At 39.7% G+C, this 23,487-nt stretch overlaps 1 protein-coding gene across 10 annotated transcripts in view; it reads left to right on the top strand.

The window, feature by feature from the left end:
• The window catches only part of EML5 (EMAP like 5), a 160,065-nt gene that overhangs the window by 89,625 nt on the left and 46,953 nt on the right, over positions 1-23,487 (top strand). For all 10 annotated transcript variants that reach the window (XM_027552678.1, XM_027552677.1, XM_027552675.1 and 7 more), the window contains 6 exons: positions 2,904-3,106; positions 3,710-3,821; positions 5,112-5,239; positions 8,938-9,079; positions 20,677-20,829; positions 21,526-21,657. In XM_027552678.1, coding sequence (XP_027408479.1) covers positions 2,904-3,106; positions 3,710-3,821; positions 5,112-5,239; positions 8,938-9,079; positions 20,677-20,829; positions 21,526-21,657 — 870 coding nt within the window. The remainder of the gene's footprint in view (positions 1-2,903; positions 3,107-3,709; positions 3,822-5,111; positions 5,240-8,937; positions 9,080-20,676; positions 20,830-21,525; positions 21,658-23,487) is intronic.

Here is a 23,487-nt window from a genome sequence, read left to right as displayed (position 1 = left end):
CGGTTGCCGTAGTCAAGTTCTCAGCTCACACATGGTGACCCGCTCAGGGCCACGGCAGTCAATAGTTGGCAGCCAAAGGTTAGGGAGGCAGTCTTGGGGAACAGAGCAGGACAGACATCGTCCCTGCAGCTGTGCTCCTCTGGGCACCATTCAAAAGCAGGTGGTGGCAGGATTTGCCCTACAGCCCATAGTTTGCTGGCCCTGCCCTGAATGGACAAGTGTGCTCTAGTGAAAGCCAGTCCCTTCCGCTTGCGCACTAGAACGTGTCTCTCATCCGTTCAAGGACATCGCTCCAGCTCTCCTTCGCTGTCTCTCCCGGACCATCAGTTTCCCTCTCTGCTCTTTCCCTTCAGCATACACTTGGGTGTGATTGCTCCATCTTAAATAAGTAAATCAGGAACCCTCTTTCAGCTCTACCCTCCAGTTGCTAATCGATTTCTCTTCTAATCTACCTACTAAAACATGTCCAATAGTTATTTACACTTCATACACTGTTTTTGTTTGTTTGTTTTTTAATTTATGTGGCTGCACCAGATCTTAGTTGCAGCTTGCGGGCTCTAGTTCCCTGACCAGGAATCATACCCGGGCTGCCTGCATTGGGAGTGCAGAGTCTTAACCACTGGGCCACCAGGGAAGCCCCTATTTACACTTTAACTTTACTCTTTATCTTCTCCTTCTTTTGAGAGAAGTGTAATCTGTTTTCTCCCCCTCACCACTTGACTTTAACTGCCCTTGCAAGTGCGCTCAAAATTCTGGCTGCTATGTTAAGAAAAGACAATCTTTCAAATACATTTGAAATATGATTGCTTTTCGTCTTTTTCTGTGCTGCCACCAGGCCCATACCACTGTTATCATTTGCCCAGATGATCCATATAGCCTAACTCTTTTCATCCTTGCCACTATTCAAATTACCCTTAACACAGAAATCCAAATGAACCTGGTAGTAAGTGATATGCAGAGTTTTGCCATGCCGCTACCCAAATGTTTTTTATCTCATTTAGAGTAAAAGTTAAATCCTTAAAATGCTCACAGCACTGCTGTTGCCACACTGTCCTCTGCAGTTGAGACAACAGCGTAGAGTCCAGTAATGACGAGGAGAGTCCTGGGCTTCTCCTGTGCCAAACTGGGGGTGTAAAATATCGATTAAACCTTATGGTGGCTTTAATTCATATTTCTCTAATTGTTAATGAGCTTTTATTGGTCATTTATTACCTATTGATATGTTCTGCCCGTTTTTCCAAATGAAGTCATTTTATATATATATTGTGGTGGTGGATTAGTTGTGAAGTCATGTCCAATTCTTGTGATCTCATGGACTGTAGCCCACCAAGCTCCTTTGTCCATAGGCTTTTCCAGGCAAAAGTACTGGAGTGGGTTGCTATTTCCTTCTCCAGGGGATCTTCCTGACCCAGGGATTGAACCTAGGTCTCCTGCACTGCAGGCAGATTCTCTACTGACTGACCTACTAGGGAAGCCCATATGTATTACTTGAATAAGTGATTAAATAATGAGTTCATTTGGAAAAATGGGCAAAACATATCAATAGGTAATGAATGACCAATAAGGACCAAGTGTTCTTGAAAGGTGAGAAGGCAGAGGAACTCTTTTCACCATTAATGGGACTATACATTGTTATATCAACTTTAGAGGACAGTTTGGCGACAGAGATGATAGCTCTCATCTCTGCGCTATTTTTTTGCAGATATTCTCTGACCATTCCTAAGCGATCCTAGACAATCTCTTGCACTTTTTTAAAAATTTTATATTATTTTTAAACTTTACAATATTGTGTTAGTTTTGCCAAATATCGAAATGAATCTGCCACAAGTATACCTGTGTTCCCCATCCTGAACCCTCCTCCCTCCTCCCTCCCCATACCCTCCCTCTGGGTCACCAGCCCCAAGCATCCAGTATCGTGCATCAAACCTGGACTGGCGACTCGTTTCATATATGATATTATACATGTTTCAATGCCATTCTCCCAAATCTCCCCACCCTCTCCCTCTCCCACAGAGTCCATAAGACTGATCTATACATCAGTGTCTCTTTTGCTGTCTCATACACAGGGTTATTGTTACCATCTTTCTAAATTCCATATATATGCGTTAGTATACTGTATTGGTGTTTTTCCTTCTGGCTTACTTCTTGCACTTCTATAGAAAAGGCCCTTGCAAGAATGTTTAGAGCAGCATTGTTTTCAATAGCCAAATCTTGGAAACGACTTTATTCAGTCCCCATTTATAGGAAAATGTTATATGGAATATAAAATGTTATGATAGAATGCTATATAGTTATGAAAATGAGGTTTCTAGGGGTAAAACTCCATAGCAAATCATTGGTAAAAAGAGTAGGTTTCAAAAGAAGGCATATAGGATGATATTTATGGAAAGTTTTAAACATGAAAAAAGATCTATTACCTAAGGATGCATAAATAAGTAGTAAAATATGTGTAAGGGAATGTGTGAGAATAATCATCATCACATCCAGAATAGGAGGAGAAAAAAGGAGATGCAGTCAGCACCCATTTTGGTTGTTGTAGTAATTTTGTGTAAGTTGATAATGGATATAGACGAGTTTGTTGTATTTTTTATGACTTTTTGTATCAACTCTGTGATATATAGTTTTCTTAAAAATTAATCGAGAGATGGATTTGAACTGACTTTTAGTATATATTTTTGTTTATCCAAAAGCTATGACCTCATGCACCCGTGGGTATGGCTGCCTCAGCCAAGCAAGATGTTGTCCAGGTCACCGATTGAGAGACCTGTATTTTTTTTTTTTAACTCCCCTTACTGTTACATGTCTTTCTCTTTAAATAAGAAAAATAGCAGAGAAGAAATGTTATGGCTTTGTATTTTACACGTTTTGAAAGTTGCACTTCCATAATATTTTTTGTGAACCAGGGGGAGGACTGATTGGAAGAAAAGGCTACGTGGGCACCCTGGGGAAAAGTGACACCATGATGTGTGCAGTATACGGACGGACCGAGGACATGGCTTTTTCTGGAACGTCCACAGGAGACGTGTGTATCTGGCGAGACATCTTTCTTGTAAAGACAGTTAAAGCACATGATGGACCAGTGTTCAGTATGCATGCACTGGAAAAAGTAAGTCACTTAAATTCTGAATTACACATAGTTTGACTATGGAATGTAAAACATTTTCACAAGTACAAGAGCACTACCTTTCTCCTTAGCTGAGCTACCCAGTAATGATAGGTGAGCTGGAGTCTTCCTGACCTAAAAAAGGTCTGAGTTCAAACTCCTGAACCCAGAATAGAATATGTCTGCTGTTAGAAAAATTTTAACTTATTAATAGTATTTATTAATCACTTACTATGTGTCGAAAATTAAGTGTTTTATATGTTGTCACCGTATCCTGTGAGGTAGCTACTATTACTGTCCCTTCTTTTTAAAGGATGGAATTATGAAGCCTCCAGGTGAAGGTGGTAGAGCTACGTTATGGTTCCAGACTGGAAACTGCTTTTAAAGTCCTCATCTGAAACTGGAATGTTTTGTGTCACTGTAAATGTTTTTGCAGGTTCCATGTTGATGTTTAAAAAATGTAATGGATTCTATGTTTGTTTTTCACATGCTATAATTTTTGGCTGTAAATTTTGTTTCCTCTAGAGTTTTTCATTATAAAGGAAGATGATTATTCTAAAAATACTTAGACTTCTATTAACATAATTAAACCTTTCACTTTCATAGGGGTTTGTAACTGGAGGGAAAGATGGGGTAGTTGCTCTTTGGGATGACTCCTTTGAAAGATGTCTCAAGACCTACGCTATAAAAAGAGCTGCTTTGGCCCCAGGATCTAAAGGTGATTTGAGATTTGCCGGTTTGTAGGAAAAAAGATTAATTGCTCATTAACATGGTGATCACTGAGGTGGAGCACATGGGGTACAGTTTTCTTTCTTTACTAAACATGCGTCAGCATTCAATATTAAAAAGAGAAACTACTTATCTGGATCCCAGAATCATGGCTGTCCTTTCAAAATCTATTCTCAGTGATACACATAGTAAAATGTAAACAAATACAAGGCGGTTGTTTTTAACATTTGTAATTTTTCAAAGAAAGTCGCCATGTGGATGTCACATTTACCGCCAGTCAGGGATGTGTTTTCAGACTTGGCCTTTTGTTTTGCCGTAGAGTTTTGTTGACCCTCCCTCTCTCACCCTTCCTGCATCGAGGCACTGCAGCGTTCTGTCTCTGACCTCCAGGCCTGTCTGTCTGCTATCATTTGTCCTAGAATTTCCCCTTTCCCCACCTCCCACTGCCTCCAGTTACCTGGCCATGTACCATTTTTGGGGCTTTCCAGGCGGCACAGTGGCAAAGCATGCACCTGCCAGTGCAGGAGACACAAGAGACCCGGGTTCAGTCTCTGGGTCAGGAAGGCCCCTGGAGAAGGAAATGGCAACCCACTCCAGTGTTCTTGCCTGCGGAGTCCCATGGACAGAGGAGCCTGTGGTCCAGAGGAGTCCATGGGGTTGCAAAGAGTCGGAGATGACAGCGCACACACATGCACACTCATTGTTCAGATCTCAAACACTGTTTCTTCTAGAATGATTCCTTACACTCCCACCCGCTCCCACCTCAAAAAAGGGTTAATTCCCTTTTTTCCCTTTTCAATATGTTCCTCACACAGGATCTGTTTTCCTCACTGTATGCTCTGTGAGGGCAGGCACTCGGCTGTGTCACATTTACCAGTATATCTCTGAAGCCTGCCTAGGGCACAATAAACATAAATGAATTAATCTTAAGTCAAATTGAATTAAAATTACGAACCAGAATATTGTACATGCTCTAAGAGGGGCAGGAGGTGGGTGAGGAGCAAATATAAAAGGAAAAGAAACAGTTGTCAGACCGGTAGTAGGGGATCTGGGATAATATATAATAATGGGATTGTAGTATGTAAGTGGTTCTCACTTTTGAGATTAGTAAATTGAATGATTGAGAAAAATATGATACATTTATTAGAATATTTAAGATATAGGAGAAAGCAATTTCGTAACATGATTTGCATTGTCAAAATAGCATCATTGGCAGTATATACATCCTTGTATTATATTAACTTCATACCTAGAAGAACATCTCCATTTAACATTTTAGGTCTTCTCTTGGAAGATAACCCATCTATACGTGCCATATCATTAGGACATGGTCATATTTTAGTTGGCACAAAGAATGGTGAAATACTAGAAGTGGATAAAAGTGGCCCAATAACACTTCTGGTCCAGGTAATTTTAAATGTTAATGTGTTTTTTCCCCCTTTGTATATAATGAGTTTAATACATAAAAACCAAAAGCTGACAGTGGTGAAAAATACTGTTAAATTATTTAGGGAAATACTTGTTAATATTTGCAAAAAAAATTTAATTATAGCTAAATAAGTAGTATCAGTAAATAATAGGTACATTATCATGTGGAATAATTACCAATATTTTCAGTAATTTATTACAGAACAAACCAGTAGAAAGAAAAGCTAGTTGTAGTTAATTTAACCCAGTCCATTTATTTTATACTTTATTTCTTTGAAATATATTTGTTGAACCTAAGGCAGTTTTTTTCCTATGAAACTCTTTAGTTCATTCTTTCTCAAATTTCTAACTTAGAAAAGCAAAAACTGAATGTGTGCCAAAATTTTACTCCTGAAAACATTTATGAGTGAAAATATGTTAATAATTTTGAAAATCCAGAAGTACAAACTTTGTGTGGTAGAAATATAAATGAAATAGCAGAATTAGCTAATCCTTGATATTTCTATCAGGAATGCTATATTAATTTTTCAGTTTACATTTCCTATGTATGTTATGGGTATTGATCCTATAAGGCATAGCAGGTGAGGTAGGATCTATCCTAATGGAAAATTGCCCTCATGCAACTGTGTATAGTAACACCCTTTGAGTTTTGTCTTCTACCCTGAAAAAGAATTGTTTTCTTTCTTAATGCAGACTGATTTCTTCCAACCCCTACTTCGTTCCTGTTAAGTCACCAAAGAGCACGTGTAGATGAAAACACTGTGCTTTAACGTTAACAGGCTGTCCTTCTGTAACAAGGAGAATTTGTGAGCAAAGAGCAAAACAGTGTATGGTAGATTACCTGTGAAACCTTCTTGTCTTACTCTTTAATTTCAGTCACATGATATTCCTTTAAAGTAAAAAGATGTTGGAGTCATGGTGTTTAAATATTTATGATCTCCTGGAAAATAGTTACACAGATACACTTTTACAGATGAATCCATATATGGGCTTGTTAAAAAATACAGATGGTTTCATAATTGTAAGAAAAGATTTTTAGAAGTAATAAATGACATCTTATTGTTTTCTAATATTTATTATAGAGTTAAAGATTTCAAATATCTACTGTCTCCTAAATGTCAGAAACAAGACAAGGATACCAGGTCTCACCATTATTTTCCAACGCTGTGTGTGAGGTCTGAGCCAATCCAGTAAAACAAAACATAAAAGGTATATGTATTAGAAACAAATGGGTGACACTGGATGGATGTCAGTATTGTAAGATGTTATAACCTTATGCCTTGAACAAGAGAATAAACTGAAAAATTACTATAACTAATTAAGTCCTTAAGCATTTATGCAAAATCAGCATGTAGAAGTCAGTCGTATTTCTACGTGGTCTAGCTGGTCTAGCAATGACCAGCTAAAACAAATGGCACAAAAACGGTACTCACAAAGAGAACTGCATAGTAACCAGAAGTAAAGATGGTTAAAAAATGCAGGACCTGTATTAAGAAAGCTATACTATTTTACTAAAGACGTAAGAGAGTTACAAGTAAATAATTCAGTATGATCCTAATCCATATCCTAATGAGATTTTTCACAAATGCTGGAAAGATTTTTTTTAATCATCTAGAAGAGAAACTATTTAAAAGTAGTCAAAAAGTCTTTTTGGGAAACTTTCCATGCTAGAAATAAAGATAATATAAAACTATAGTAATTTAAAGTGCGGGAATATACGTATACCACACAAGTGCATTCCTGTATGTACCAAAAAACCACGTTCAACCGTGTTTGTGGCGGCAGTGTTCTGTGAATCAGTTTGTGGGCTGCTGCTGCTGCTGCTAAGTCGCTTCAGTCATGTCCGACTGTGCGACCCCATGCAACCCCATAGACGGCAGCCTACCAGGCTCCGCCATCCCTGGGATTCTCTAGGCAAGAGTACTGGAGTGGGTTGCCATTTCCTTCTCCAATGCATGAAAGTGAAAAGTGAAAGTGAAGTCGCTCAGTCGTGTCTGACTCTTAGCGACCCCGTGGACTGCAGCCCACCAGGCTCCTCCATCCATGGGATTTTCCAGGCAAGAGTACTGGAGTGGGTTGCTAGCACCTCTTAATAATATTAAATCTTCTGATCCGTGAACATGGATCTCTCCATTTATTTAGATCTTTTTAAACTTTTTCAACAATGTTTTTTAGTTTTTAGTGTACATGTATGTATTTTGTTTAAATAACTTCATATATTCTAAGAGTTTTTTTGGTAATTTTTTTAGGATTTTCTGCATACTGTATAAGATTATGTCATGTGCAAATAGAGATAGTTTTATTTCTCCCTTTCCAATCTAGATGCCTGTTATTTATTTTTCTTACCTAATTATCCTGCCTGGATCTGCCAGTACTGTGTTGAACAAAAGTAATGAGAGTAAACATCCTTGTCTTGTTTCTGATTTTAGGGAAGAAGCATCCAGATCTGTTCTGAATTTAATCAGTCTCTTCCCATCTATGAGATTTTCCTGTTTCTCCTCGACTTCAGTTTAGCCATGTCCAGGGAGTCTCGGTTGTTTCCCAGTTTCCTTTCATCACAACCTCTGTTGTTTTTGAGAGCACCCTCAGTCTTCAGCTTTTCCACACTGTAGTGAATGAAGCAGAAGCTGGATGCTGTGTTATGACTTGCTTCTCTCTTCAGGAAAAATTTCTGATCCAGGGGTCTGGAGTTGAGGGTGAAAATAGTGGAATGCTTCTGTTTTTCTGAGTGTCCTTTGCTTTAGATGTGAGTGCCCACTCGTGTGGAGGAGGCGGTCACCTCAGCCCTTCTTGGGTTGCCTTTGAGGCCCTGTGTTCTCACCGGCCACTGCACCTGAGGTAGAGCCTGCATCTCAGAACCGGGAGTGAGGGGGGAGCTCGCACCTCTCAGCAGCGATCGCCGGAGTTTAGCCTGAGTAACAGGGAGCCGGGAGCAGGTGGAGGACACGGACACCTGCCCTGTGTGGGAGGAGGCTCCCAGCTCGTGGCTGGGGAGAGAGCACACCCTTGTTCTTGGTTCCATCTGGTATGGAGTGTCCGTGTCACTGAGCAGGGAGGACAAGAGTGCGTCTCAGTTCAGATACAGCAAACTCTCACTGTTCTTACTGAATTTTAGCAGATTTTCTTAGGTAAATGTTTCTTCCTTTGTTTTATCTTCTTGAAACCATTTCCAGAGACTTAATTTTTAAAAAACAATTTCTATCAGTTTCACTGGTGCACCAGTCTACAGTACTATTTACTCTGTCATGCAGGAAGTCCCTCACCTACGGCAATCATTAGCATTCCTGGGCAGCCAGTTCCTATTTTCTCTACCCTGTACACGTTATATGGAACAGGAAATGGCAGCTCACTCCAGTATTCTTGCCTGGAGAATCCCATGGACAGAGGAGCCTGGCAGGCTACAGTCCATGGGGTTGCAAGAGTCGGACATGACTTAGCAACTAAACCACCACCATACATGTTATAAGATTTTGAAGCTAGTTTCAGTAGTAACTGGATTAAATTGTAACTTTGAAGATAAAGTTGTTACAAAGATATTTTAAGGTATATTCCAAAGAAAGAGAAGTTTTACTAGAGTTATCTATTATTCATTATCATATATTATTGAATGTTTTTATTTTTCTTCTAAACACAAATATCTTTAGGTTGAAATGATCTTAAATATGTTTTCTTTACAGGGACACATGGAAGGAGAGGTGTGGGGTTTGGCTACACACCCTTATCTGCCCATCTGTGCTACTGTAAGTGATGATAAGACCTTGAGAATATGGGATCTTTCTCCTAGTCATTGTATGCTGGCCGTCCGGAAACTTAAAAAAGGTAAGTGCCTCACTGACTTGAGCATAGATTAAACTGTCACAGTTTTCTAACCCTCACAAATGTAAGAAAGCTATACTAAATATATAAAAAATACTTTAAGTATTTATTCTGTATCTGCTTGCTCATAATGGTATATAAATAAAATGAGTTATATTCAGTCTTTGCTTTATGGGACCTTCTCTGCTCATGCCTATCCTGAGTCAGTTTTCCATATCATTTTGGAAAAAAGAATATAGGAAGGAAACAGAAACTAAGCTTTCTACCCTTTATGACTGTAGATTATATGTAGTTTAGAATCAGAAACTAAGAAAGCCTTAGCTTAAAAGGGGGTAGCAGAGTTGAGAGGAGGATATTTAATTTTATTTTGTTTTATTGTTATTGTTTGGCTATGTTGCACAGCATGTGGGCAGGGATTCCCTGACCAGGGATCAAGCCTGGAACTTCTGCGTAGGAAACATGGACTCTGAACAGTTGGACTGCCAGGGAACATTTGTAGGATATCCTGTCAATACAGAACAACAAAGAGTTCAATTGTTGGAGCAAAATTTTTACTATTAGGCTAGATGAGCTTCAGATTTCTTGGGAAAGTGGTAGAGAATATTATTTGTAGCATGGATATATTTTAGGAGGAGCTCTAGCTGAAAAAGTTGGGAATTGTGACTAAGAAATATGATAGAGTACACAGATCAAGGAAGGAATTACCTGGCAATATGAGAACCAAGTTGAAATTAGGTAACTTGTTATAGTTCATTCAGCTGATTTATTTTCCCTCCTTCTGTTGACTTAAAAGAGTCAGTTCTCTTTTTCTCGTGCTGCTGTCCTATATGCCTAACTGAACACCTGAAGTTACTCACAGTCTGTGGAGCACCAGAGTGCCAGGCGCTGTCCTTCCCCCACACCCGTTTCTGCTAATTACTGATCTCTCGCATTTTCATTCTCTGGCGTGTGTGTATGCATGTGCCTGCACATACTGTATTTCTTTATTTTTTCTCAGAAACTAGTGAGAATTGCCAGTGGTTTTATACATGAACTTTCAATGTGAACAGTTATAGTTAGAGTCTAAAACCACAATCTCATCTTTGTGCATAGAAAACCAGTGTCAAAAAATTCTTTCCTTCCCAAGTCCATTGGCTGTCCTGACCAGTCAAATTCAGAACACACTTGCCATCAGATTTTCTTTCTTTTTTTACATTGATATATAACTGACACAGAACTTTACCTTGGTTTCAGGTATACAACATATTGATCCAGTATTTGCAAATATTGTGAAATAATCACCATAACATCACTACACATACTTAAAAATTTTCGTATTATGATGAGCACTTTTAAGACCTGTTTTCTCGGAAACTTCCAGATACGCAGTGCAGTATTACTAACTGTAGTTGCCATGCTGTCCATGACGCTTCCATGACTTACTTTCTTTGTAGCTGGAAGTTGACACCCTTCGACTCCCTTTACCTGTTTTACCCAGTCCCCCCCCCACCCCCACCACTGGCAGCCTAGTCTCTTCTCTGTATCTTGGAGCTTTTTCCTTTGATTGTACGTGTAAGTGGGATATAGTCTTGTCTTTCTGTGTCTGATTTATTTCACCTAGCATAATGCCCTCCAGGTCCATCCATGTTGTTGCAAATGGCAAGGCTTTGTTCTTCTTACTGGCTGAATATGTTAGTGTGCATGTATATGTACACATGTATATGTACATACATACAGACACATCTATACCACATTTCCACATTTCCTTTATCCTTTAATCACTGGTGGCTCAGATGGTGAAGTGTCTGCCTGCAGTGCGGGAGACCCAGGTTCGATCCCTGGGTTGGGAAGATCTCCTGGAGAAGGAAATGGCAACCCACTCCAGTATTCTTGCCTGGAAAATTCCATGGATGGAGGAGCCTGGTAGGCTGTACAGTCCATGGGGTCACACAGCTTCACTTCTTTCACTTTAATGCGTTCATGGACAACCAAGCTGTTTCTGTGTCTTGGTTATTGTAAACAATGCTGCAGTGAACATAGGGGTTTATGTATCTTTTGAGTTAGTGTTTTTGTTTTCTTTAGATAAATACCCACGAATGTAATTACTGGATCATATGATGTTCTACTTTTAATTTTTTTGAGGATCTCTGTTTTTTTAAACCTCCCTTCAAGTGGACATTATTGTCATTTCATGCAGTCAGTGTTACTTAGATTTATCTATGCATATGCATTTGTTTGTTCACCTTTTTTTCTTGTATCTCAAACATTTTCTTCTGTCATTTTCTTCTGAAATAGAGTTTTAGAATTTCCATAATGAAGATTGGTTGGAAGTGCTCTCATCGTCTTCTGAATGAACCAGTAGTATATAAGAACAGGGTGGTGGGAATGGCCTATTCTAACAGAAATATTCTATCACTGATACTGCAGTTCTTTAAAAGCAGATCTGTTTCATGCAGCTTCTCGTTGTTGTTTTTAAACCTTTGATTGGCGTTAGAGTGTCACTCGGGGTGAGCTGTTGCCGCTGCCCTGCCCTTGGTGTGCTGCAGTCTGAACGTGTTTTGTTTGTTTTGTAACTCTCATTCTTGAATGCTAATTTAACTGCTTCTAGAGTCCTTAACTCAGAGTTATTATTTCAGTGGTTTTCATTGTTCTCTTTTACATTTTTCTATAGTTTCGAGGTTTAATAACATTGTGCATGTATGTGGTCTGTTATTTAGGATTTGTTGTCTTTTCTGAATCTTTGGATTTATGTCATGTATTAGACCAGAAAAATTGTCTACCGGTATTACTGGCTCCTTCTAGAAGTAGATCTTTGTATTAGGTTGTTTAGAAGAGTCATAATACTGTATTTTTGTTCTTAAATATTCTTCTGTAATAACTTTTATTTTTACTTCTTCATTAATTCAAGAGAAAAACAAGTGGATTTTCATAACTTTAAAGAGGCATGTGGTTTTATGCTGATTGACTTAATTATAACAAAATACTGATATCATAATGGTTTAAATATTGTAAAACACAGTTATTTCTTTTAAACATTCAGTAAGCAAATACAGTTTTCTTCAGAAAATGAATATGCAAATATTATGATCCTGGGGCTTAACATTATAGTTAATATAAACTAGAATTTTGCCAAATAATTCAGTTTTATGGTAACTAGTTATAAAAATAACCAGAAGTATTAATATGCAACATGAGTTAATGTCTGTATTCTTAATATCTGTAAAATAAATATTTGCCAGCCTTTGCAATTTTCTGTATAGGGATATATTGGGAATGTCCTGTTTAAAACTTGTATCTGTGACTTTAGCTTTTAATTATAATCAAACCTGAATGTTTTTCCACTACCCCCAGCCCATCCCACCACCCCTTTGTAGCTGCTGTCTGTTCTCTGTATCATTTCATGTACCTTTTGGCCATTTGTATATCTTCTTTAGAAAAATATCATTTCAGTATTTGTTCATTTTTAAACCAATGTGGATTTTTTGCTATTGAGTTTTATGAGTTCTTTATTCATTTTGGATGTATAACCCCCTATCTGATATATGATTTGCAGTTCTTTTTCCCATGATGTAGGTTGCTTTGTTTTCGTTGCTGATTTTCTTTCCTGTGCAGAAGCTTTATAGTTTGATATCATCTCACTCGTTTATTTTGTTGTTGTTGTTTTTGCTTTTGTTGTCAGGATCAAAAAATTATTTCCCAGATCTATGTCAAGGAGCTTACCACCTAAGTTTTCCTCTAGGAATTCTTTGGTTTCACATCTTACATTTCAAGTCTTCAGTCCTTATAGAGTTCATTTTTGTTTGTGTGTAAGATAGTGATCCAGTTTCATTCTTTTGCATGTGGCCATTCTAGTTTCCCAGCACAATTTATTGAAGAGGCTCTCCTTTCTCCATTGTACATTCTTGACTTCTTTGGTAAATTAACTGACCATATGTACATGGGTTTATTTCTGGGCTCTGTTCTTTTCCATTATTGTGTGTGTCTGTTTTTATGCGAACATCATGCTGTTTTGATCACTGTAGCTCTGTAATATAGTTTGAAGTCAGAGAGAGTGAGGTCTTCACTTTTGTTGCTCTTTCTCAAGATTGCTTTGGCTTTGGAGTATTTTGTAGTACCATCCAAATTTTAAGATGATTAGTTCTGTATCTGACAAATGCCAGTGGAATTTTTATAGGGACTGTGTTGAATCTTTAGATTGCTTTGGTGGACATTTTTACTAATGAACATGGATTGTCCCATGTCTGTTGATAAACATTCTAAAGTTCCATGGGATCTGTGGGTTCAACTCTGTGCCTTGTAGGCCCTCAGCCTCTTTCTCATCTGGTGTAGTTTGTTTCAAAATAAGAATTCATCATCATTCATATTTTTGTTTTGCATATGTCAAACCAGACTGTCAACTAGTTATTTTATCTCTTATAGCAAAATTGCCTCATAATCAGTTAGTTATGTGGTGAATATGTTTGTGGCAGAGTGTCTATGACAAAGTAGCTTACAGCAAAAATATTTGACACAATTAGATATAATAGTGAGAAGAGGGACTCCCACCTCCACTTCTTGATTTCTAGACCCATGGATTCTGACTTTGAGGTAGACGGCACCATATAATGATCTGTGCTTTAACGCATATACTGCATCCTGTAACACAAAACCCTGGTCTTTCAGGATATTGCTTGCAAAAGATTCTATACATCAGTTTTCAGTAAGCCATTCCATCATTTTGTTAGTAGCCCTCTGTGGAAGATGAGGGTATGTGATAAAACTAGCTAATTCCGTAGGTATGAGCCAGACGCTGCACATCCTTCACTATGAAAGAGTTCCTTGATCAGAACCTTGGAATTTGGTGATGGTGGATTAGGTATCCTGGCCATGGATAGTGGTGCTAGCAGAAGCTCTGTGGACAGGGAAGGTGAATCCAAAAGTCCTGTCTGTCCCACTGAGGATGACTCTGTCCTCTCTGTAATGAAAGAGGCTCAGTGTAATCAGCTTGCCACCAGATGCTGGGCTATTTTCCCTGAGGACTGGTTCCTTATCAGAGGTTCAGTAGGTCTCTACTGTTAGCAGATTGAGCAGTACCAAGACCAGCTGTGGTAAAGAAAAGTCTGTGGTTTTGAACCCAAGCAGAGACTTTGCCCTTGCCACCTTTGACCCACTAAGCAAGTGCTAGCTGGCTAGGAAAAGAGGCTGCCTGTTGTCCATAAAACATATTGTTTTGTCCATCTGATTATTGAGAGCTTCCTCTGCAATAGGTACACGTATTGGACTTTATTTTGGACACAAAAATCTTCACAGCCTATGTATGCCCTTTCTGAGAGTTTTACCCACACGTTTATCTTCTAGATTTCCTTTCCTCTCATCGTCCCATCCTGTTTCTTCCAGTTTCTATCTATTCAAATAGTGAACAGTTGCTAATGAATCAGTATAAATCTGTCTGTGTAGTCATCTCGCACTACAGAAGTGATAAACCAGGTGCACTGCTTGAAGACCTGCCCACTGGGGAGTTTTACTACAGTCCCTCCGGGTTACCCCTAGTGTGGCTGTGATGCTTTAGTTCAGTTTAGTTCAGTCGCTCAGTTGTGCCCAACTCTTTGCGACCCCATGGACTGCAGCACACCAGGCCTCCCTGTCCATCTCTAACTCCCAGAGTTCATTCAAACTCATGTCCATCGAGTCGGTGATGCCATCCAGCCATCTCATCCTCTGTTGTCCCTGTCTCCTCCTGCCCCCTATCTCTCCCATCATCAGGGTCTTTTCCAATGAGTCAACTCTTCGCATGAGGTGGCCAAAGTATTGGAGTTTCAGCTTCAGCATCAGTCCTTCCAATGAACACCCATGACTGATCTCCTTTAGGATGGACTGGTTGGATGTCCTTGCAGTCCAAGGGACTCTCAAGAGTCTTTTCCAACACCACAGTTCAAAAACATCAATTCTTCGGCACTCAGCTTTCTTCATAGTCCAACTCACACATCCATACATGACCACTGGAAAAACCATAGCCTTGACTAGACGGACCTTTGTTGGCAAAGGAATGTCTCTGCTTTTGAATATGCTATCCAGGTTGGTCATAACTTTCCTTCAAGGATTAAGTGTCTTTTAATTTCATGGCTGCAGTCACCATCTGCAGTGATTTTGGAGCTCAAAAAATAAAGTCAGCCACTGTTTCCACTGTTTCCCCATCTATTTGCCATGAACTGATGGGACCAGATGCCATGATCTTCGTTTTCTGAATGTTGAGCTTTAAGCCAACTTTTTCACTCTCCTCTTTCAGTTTCATCAAGACTAACATACCATGTAGGAACATCTGAAAATCTGGCTCAGTGTTTTTCTTCTTCACTCAGTTGATCATAATGAACCCCTCTGAGGCCATCAGTACAGATTGAGAGAGAGAAGAGACATTGCAGTAGGATTTATTGCTGAAGGATTCTGAGCCCCCTGTTCATACAAATTACTTGTAACTTCCAGATCTCGCCAAGCCTGGTCTTTTCTATTCTGTGTCTAGTTGATGACAGATTGCTCTTCTGAACACCCAGTCAGTAACTTGCCTGGTCATGTCATTTTCAGTTTATGAAAGGACGCTCGGGACACAGTTACCCGATATCCCATAGTTAGGCATTTACTTGCTGTCTAGTGAGACCTGGTAGCAATCCAGAAGCTGCGTCTCAAAAGGAAAATAGTTACCTGTGAAGGATGTGGCCTTTCTCCCATCTGAGGTATGTTCCTTTGGGACCTTTCCAGAGGCGCCGCAGATGCTTTGAAGGTCATTAAATCTGCTTGATCCTAAGATCAGAGCGGAAGGTCAGCTTGCCTTTTCTTGTCCTGGCCCCCACCGGAAGCTTATAAGCACCTTGATACATGGGTAGAGCAGCTCACTCAGATGTGCTGTGTTGCTTCCCGAAAGGCCTAGCAAGCATTTTGCTCCTTGTGTTTGTGGTAGGTGATGGGAGGTGTAGCAATTTGTCTTTCATGGTGGAGGGAATGGCTTGACATATTCCAAGATCATTGGATCCCCAGAAACATCACTGAGGTGACAGGGTTCCTATGTCTTTGTGGAAATTATCTGCCACTGTCCTAATTCACTTGTGTCCTACTAAGACATCTGAAGTACTTGTTGCTTCCTGCTCCCCAGATCCGCTCCGCATAATGTCATCAGTGTAGTAGAGCACTGAGATGTTTTATGGAGTGTCAAGATGATAAGGATCTCTGGGGACTCTGTTATGGCAAAGAACTGCTGCTGCTGCTGCTGCTGCTGCTAAGTCGCTTCAGTCGTGTCTGACTCTGTGCAACCCCATAGACAGCAGCCCACCAGGCTCCCACGTCCCTGGGATTCTCCAGGCAAGAACACTGGAGTGGGTTGCCATTTTCTTCTCCAATGGCAGAGAACAGGAGAGTTGAAATAGCCCTGAGGCAAGGATTTGAAGGTGTCCACAGATGCAAGCCAGGTAAAAGCAAACTGCTTCTAGTGGTCTTTACAATTGGTATGGAGATAAAAGGGCATATTGGCCAGGGCCGTAGCTGCTTGTAAAATGCTGTAAAATGCTAGGGACTATGGTAATTTGTTCTAGTAAAGATCTGGAAGAGTAGCTTCAATTGGAATCATCTCCTGATTAAATTTATTATCCAGAGTTATTAGCTAACTCCATCTTACTTCAGTACAGGCCAAACAAGCAATGACAATATGATAGGAATTATTATTCCTGTGTATTTCATGTCCTAGGTAATATCACTGATTTTTGCAGTTCTCAGGCTTGCGGTTTTGTTTCCGTTTATTGTCTTAGTAGCAGAGAAATTTCCACGGGTTTTCATTTAGTTCTTCCTTACCCTTGGATCCACAGAGCCAGCGTAGAGCATTCTACAAGTTGCCAAGTGTATCTGTTCCACTTCAGGAATTGGATGGGGTCCACTGTGATTTGAAATTGGACTTAGAATCCGTCTATCACATGATCACCTTAAGGCCCCACTTTTACTGCTTGTACAACAGCAGCATTTTGTGTTCTTAAGAACTAGTGTCACTGCTGAGCCCATGTCTAGTAATTCCTAGAAGTTTGGGTCTTTCCTTTTCTTCAGTTCATAGTCATTCTACTAAGTGGCCCCCAAACCTTGGAGGAAGATTTTTGCTACATACCGACATACCTGCAGCAGTGCTTCATAGTTCTTCCTCACTGGGACTTGGCCTTCCCTTCAGTCAGGGGGCTCTGAGTATATGGATTTGCTTAGGTCTGAAAAGTTGCTGGGAGTCTATGACTCTCCACTGTGATGATTTAAGTCGGGTGTTTTAGCCACCAGGTCTGGAGTTTTTCCTATTATGTAGATCAAACACTAATCTAGTAACTTACTTATTTCATTCCTGGGGACCCTGTGATTAATTAACCACCAACAGAAATCTCCACAAGCCAAAATATTGTGATTAGTAGTACATCCCTCCTGCCCTTTCTGGTGAAAGAACATACCTTGTTTTTGTTGATTAAGCACTGCTGCTTGGCGTCTGCTTCTCCAGGAGTGTCTTTTTCATCAGGGAGCCTGTGGTGACATTTCCACTTCCTGACCTCTAAGTGGGGGACACAGAGCTTTTCAGTGACGCAGATGCTGCCCTTAATGAATGTATCTCTCAATGCTTTTGTGAAGGGACTATTTTCTGGACTTCTTCAGGGGATCTGTAATTGATGGGAGGGTATGCAGGATGCATGTGAAAGATCTTCTCCAGTATCCTTACCTCCCTGAGGTTTAGGATCCCTTCCTCTGTGTCAGAGGTGAGCCCATGCATCCAGTCCACTCCACCTCCTGAGTTTGTAAGTCAGGCTCTGTCAGAACCCAGCCATGCCCGTTTTTTCACGTGTTGTCTCCGTGTGCTGTTGCACTGCAGGAGCAGAGTTCAGTAGTTGTGACAGAGCTGATGTGGTCTGCAAAGCTGAAAATATTTATTCTCTGGTCCTTTAAGACGTTTGCCAACCTCTGCCTTAGAGCACGCTGAGATTTGATCCAAGTTAGGGGTCTAGTGACGGCAAAGGAATGATGGTGATGGTTTTTCAGGAGGTTAGACATCCTCTGCAAGCATCTGTTGCAGAAGGTGAGTCTTCCAGGAGAGGAAGCTCTCTGCTCTGCCAGTGAAACCCCAAACAACTTAGAAGATCAAGACTCAGTTTTGTCGAAGTCCGGCCAGGAGCTCCCAGTCCATGGTGAAGAGTTCTTTTCCCAACCAGTGCCCTCACTTTCACACAAGAAAACTTGGCGAGTCTGTGAATTCAATTACCATTGTAAGTTTTTGGCAGTATCGGCCCCGTCAGAAATTCATTTAGGTTTTTGGCAGTATCGGCCCCGTCAGAAATTCATTTAGGTTTGTCACGGAAGCTCTCTCTTCAGACCATGACTCACGCTGAGAGTTTAAAGGACCTGGGCTTGTTATTTCATTCTGTTAACTCTGCGTTCAGTGTAATCTTCTGTACAGTGCCGAGCTCGTGGTCATCATCATTGTTGTCGTGGTGAAGGGCAGCAGCTTCTCGGACTCCCCAGGCACTTTCTGCAGTGGGTACTTCAGTCACCCACAGGGCACAGCTTAGTTTGTTGCTATGCCAGTGCACACCCTGGATGGCTTGTACCCCATTTCCCATTGGCAGGGACCCAGCACTACGCTGAAGCCCAAAGGCGTGACTGAACCAATTCCGCAAATCCTATCTCTAACAATATGCCTCCTTTGGCCACTTCAGTACTATTGTGTATCAATCACAGACAGAAACCACCCCAGTAATTTGAACAGGGAAATTTTAATATGGATTGTTAGCTAATGAAAGGTGATTTAACTACTAAAAGATGTGAAAGAGGATTCTAAGGGGAAGTAGCAGCTGCAGAAAGCAGCTGCCACCCATAGGGCTATGGACAGTGATCAAGGAATAAACTTAAAGGGTGAACCCTCCCCTCTTCCCTGGGGCAGAGATTCAGATCTCTTTGGAAAAGGTATAGGTGCCTCAGGAACATACTGCCTGCCAGTAGAAAAGAAACTTGCCCTCGGGCTGATCTAGATCTTCTGCTAGGAAGGCAGAGAAACCCCCCTACCCCCAGCTCCTGTCCCCTCATTAACCCTCTGGTTACAGCATATCGGAAGGAAGATAAGGGTCTTCCTTCTTCTTTGGCCTTCCCTCCAGCACCCTCTGCTGGCAAAGGAAAAACATCTGTAGGGTCCAGCCCCAGTCAGTGCGTGCACGCTCAGTCGCTTCAGTTGTGTCTCTGCGCCCCCGTGGGCTGTAGTCCACCAACCTACTCTTGTCCACGGGGTTCTCCAGGCAAGAGTGCTGGGGCCGGGGCGGGGGGGGGGGGTTGCCATGCCCTTTCCTCCTGGGGAGCTTCTCAACCCAGGGATCGAACCCATATCTCCTGTGTTTCCTACATTGCAGGCAGATTGTTTACCCACTGAGCCACCTGAGAAGCCCCCAGTAATCAGAGAGCAGGAAAAATAAGGGCGGATTTGGAGTTGAGAGGCAGTAAATGAATAACAGTCCTTCTCCAGTCTCATGGCTATAACCGCTACCTCCTTTATGTATAATATATCCCTGCCCTATATTCTCCCTTGAGCTCCAGAGAAGTATTAATATTACAAAATGCCTCCTTGATGTCTTCATTTGAATTTCTCACAGGCATTCTTAAGGGCACAAAACCACAAACACTCACACCTCCCCTAGTTTTTCCTATCTCAGTAAATAACATCATGATTCAAACAAAAAACATAGCCTCTACTTTTCTCTCTTGTTTCCTGCTTTACTCCCAGTTGGTCAAGGTCCTGCCATCTCTTTCTTCAAAAGGTATACAAATCCTACCATTTCTCACTACTTCCACTGCTGCTACTCTGCTTCAGGTCACCATCATCTCTTGACTCTTAAATATCAGAAATCACATCCTAGATTTCTAATGTATGCTTGATTAAAGTGACTGCTTATTCTCAGTTCATTCTACAACTTTTCATTCTGTAACAGCTGTACCTTATCTGTCCCACTCCAGAGTTTATGCAAGATATCAAAAGCCTTAGGGCTATGAGTTTGCCTGCTACATCCTTTGTTGTTGGGTTAAGCCCATTTTTTGTGTTTGCCAGTTCGGCATTAACCCTTATTTTTTTTAGTTAATAATATTAATATTATGATTTCTTCATGTATAGTTTTAAAATGTGTATAAATCTTCCTGGCTTAAACTAATAATTGCCTATTTTCAGGTTTTTTTAAATTTGAAATCATTTTTATAAAGATGACCTTATTTCTTAAATGTCTTGTTTGTTGGATAGAAACTGCAAAGGTAGCAAACTCCCCTAACAGAAACAACAAAATTTCCACATATATTATATTATTGGCTTTTTATGTAGTTAAAAATCTCTCATTCTTTTCATCAGCTTAGTTTCTTTCAAGGTCACTATCAGTACTCACTTTTCCTACATTCAGAAAAGGAATGGTTTGTCTTAATTAATGCTTGGAATTCTGTACCATTGTTCTCAATAAAAAACTTTATTATCTGCGTCTTTATTTCTAATATTGATTTGAAGCTATAATAAACATAGGAATCCTCCTCTGTGAAATCAAAGTTTTCTTAAGCATATACTTTTTTTAATAGAGGAAAATCCCCTGATACATGCTTTCTTTGTTTTTTAGGTGGAAGGTGTTGCTGTTTTTCTCCTGATGGTAAAGCTTTAGCTGTAGGTCTCAATGATGGAAGTTTCTTAATGGCAAATGCAGATACTCTAGAAGATCTTGTCTCTTTTCACCACAGAAAAGATGTTATTTCAGATATTCGATTTTCACCAGGTAAGATCTCATTGAAATCATATTTGATTATTAATTTGAGTATGACAGTGAATATCTCAATGTGTGATTTTTTATTTACTGTTATTTTATCTCGGAATTTTAGTTTTTTACTAGAAGAGGCAGTATAGTGAGAGGTGAAAGCACTGTAGATCAGTGGCAAAATATCTGGTTTAGGGCCAGTTCTGTCACTAAAGTTTCTGTGTGACTTGGGCCAAGGCATTTCTTTGAGCTTCCTTTTCCTCATTTGTAACATGAGGGATTAGATAACTTTTCATTGTATTCCTAATGCTTTTGAAATTACATTAATTTTGCTTTATCAGTTTCCATGTATTCATTACTAATGACAAAACCTACTATGGAATTACTAATGTTAAGGCAAATTTTATTTATGTTAGCTTACTTATATTTTTTCCTAAATTTAAAGTTTTGTTAAATGCAAAGAATATCAAAATTACTTTGTGTATAATTTTTGACATTTTCTTTCCATCACACTACCTCACTACATTAAAATTTTATTTCATTGTGTTAATTATATATGAAAAATATTACCATTATTTGCTTGACTCATATGTCTTTTTATAAAATACAAAACACCTAAAGTTCCTCCAAAAAAATTAAGAAAATTAACTCTAGTTGTACAGTATAAAAAATATTTCTAACTGTAGAAAATTTCAAGCAATTATGTTTCTATTATAGGTTCTGGGAAATATCTTGCTGTAGCATCGCATGATAGCTTTATAGATATATACAATGTCATGAGCAGTAAACGAGTAGGAATATGCAAAGGCGCTACCAGTTACATAACCCATGTCGACTGGGATATTAGAGGTAAGAATTTCAGTAACTTACTGTTTGATAAAGTTTCATTGATTTAGTACAGCTACTTTAGAGACAAATAATTCGACAGATGAGTTCAAAAGCACTGTGAAAAAGAAACATTATTCTCAAAATGATTTTCACTACTTTATTTCATATCTAAAGATGAATGCTGGGAGTTTAGACTTTTCAATACCTCGTCTAATATAATTCAAATGATAGTACAGTAAGTGATAGATTCTTAATTTGTAAAGTAATTTAAATATTATTCTTTTTTAGTCATTTGTCCTAGTTTTTGCCGGATAAGTTTGATATAAATAGTCACTGAAATTTTAGAAAAGAGTTCTGTTAATTAGGGTTTTTTTAAGAGCAGTGTTTGACCTTTTTCTTTGTTTTTTTGGCTGTGCTCTGCAGCTTGCAGGCTGTCAGTTCCCTGATCAGGGACTCAACCCAGGCCACAGCCGTGAAAGCCCGGAGTCCTAACCGGTAGACCACTAGGGAATTCCTAATTTTAATGTAATTTCCCCAGCATTCAATAAAATACATTCCCTAAAATTATCATAGTTGTTTAACATACAGGATTTAATGAATATCTTTGTTTTTTAGCAGAATGTGTGGCATATGTCAGTGTTAATAATTTGAATAAAGGTTAATATTTTAAATGCTCCATTTTGAGGGGTTGTTGTTTCAGATAGTCACCTCTGTAAATATGGTATTGTAAATTAGTTTTTCCAAATACAGTTAAAATGTATATTTTAAAAGTTCAGTTCAGTCACTCAGTCGTGTCCGACTCTGCGACCCCATGAACCACAGCACGCCAGGCCTCCCTGTCCATCACCAACTCCCGGAGTCCACCCAAACCCATGTCCATTGAATCAGTGATGCCATCCAACCATCTCATCCTCTGTTGTCCCCTTTTCCTCCTGCCCTCAATCTTTCCCAGCATCAGAGTCTTTTCAAATGAGTCGGCTCTTTGCATCAGATGGCCAAAGTATAGGAATTTCAGCTTCAGCATCAGTCCTTCCAATGAATATTCAGGACTGATTTCCTTAAGGATGGACTGGTTGGATCTCCTTGTGGTCCAAGGGACTCTCAAGAGTCTTCTCCAACACCAGAGTTCAAAAGCATCAATTCTTCTGTGCTCAGCTTTCTTTATAGTCCAACCCCTCACAGCCTTGAGTAGATGGACCTTTGTTGACAAAGTAATGTCTCTGCTTTTCAATACACTGTCTAGGTTGGTCATAACTTTCCTTCCAAGGAGTAAGCATCTTTTAATTTCATGGCTGCAATCACCATCTGCAGTGATTTTGGAGCCCCCAAAAATAAAGTCTAACACTGTTTCCACTGTTTGCCCATTTATTTCCCATAAAGTGATGGGACTGGATGCCATGATCTTAGTTTTCTGAATGTTGAGCTTTAAGCCAACTTTTTCACTCTCCACTTTCACTTTCATCAAGAGGCTTTTGAGTTCCTCTTCATTTTCTGCCATAAGAGTGGTGTCATCTGCATATCTGAGGTTACTGATATTTCTCCCGGCAGTCTTGATTCCAGCTTGTGCTTCCTTCAGCCCAGCGTTTCTCATGATGTACTCTGCATATAAGTTAACTAAGCAGGATGACAATATACAGCCTTGATGTACTCCTTTTCCTATTTTAAATGATACTTCAAATTTTATTTCTAGGATTTTTATATGCATGATGACAGAAATAACTTATTCACACACACGTGCATGCTCAGTCACTCAGTTGTGTCAGACTTTTTGCAACCCCATGGATTGCAGCCTACCAGGAGCCTCTGTCCGTGGGATTTTCCAGGCAAGAATACTACAGTGGGTTGCCATTT

The sequence above is a fragment of the Bos indicus x Bos taurus genome, chromosome 10 (genome assembly GCF_003369695.1).
Source record: "Bos indicus x Bos taurus breed Angus x Brahman F1 hybrid chromosome 10, Bos_hybrid_MaternalHap_v2.0, whole genome shotgun sequence".
NCBI classification, from domain to species: domain Eukaryota; kingdom Metazoa; phylum Chordata; class Mammalia; order Artiodactyla; family Bovidae; genus Bos; species Bos indicus x Bos taurus.
This window is presented reverse-complemented; position numbering and strand designations above follow the sequence as displayed.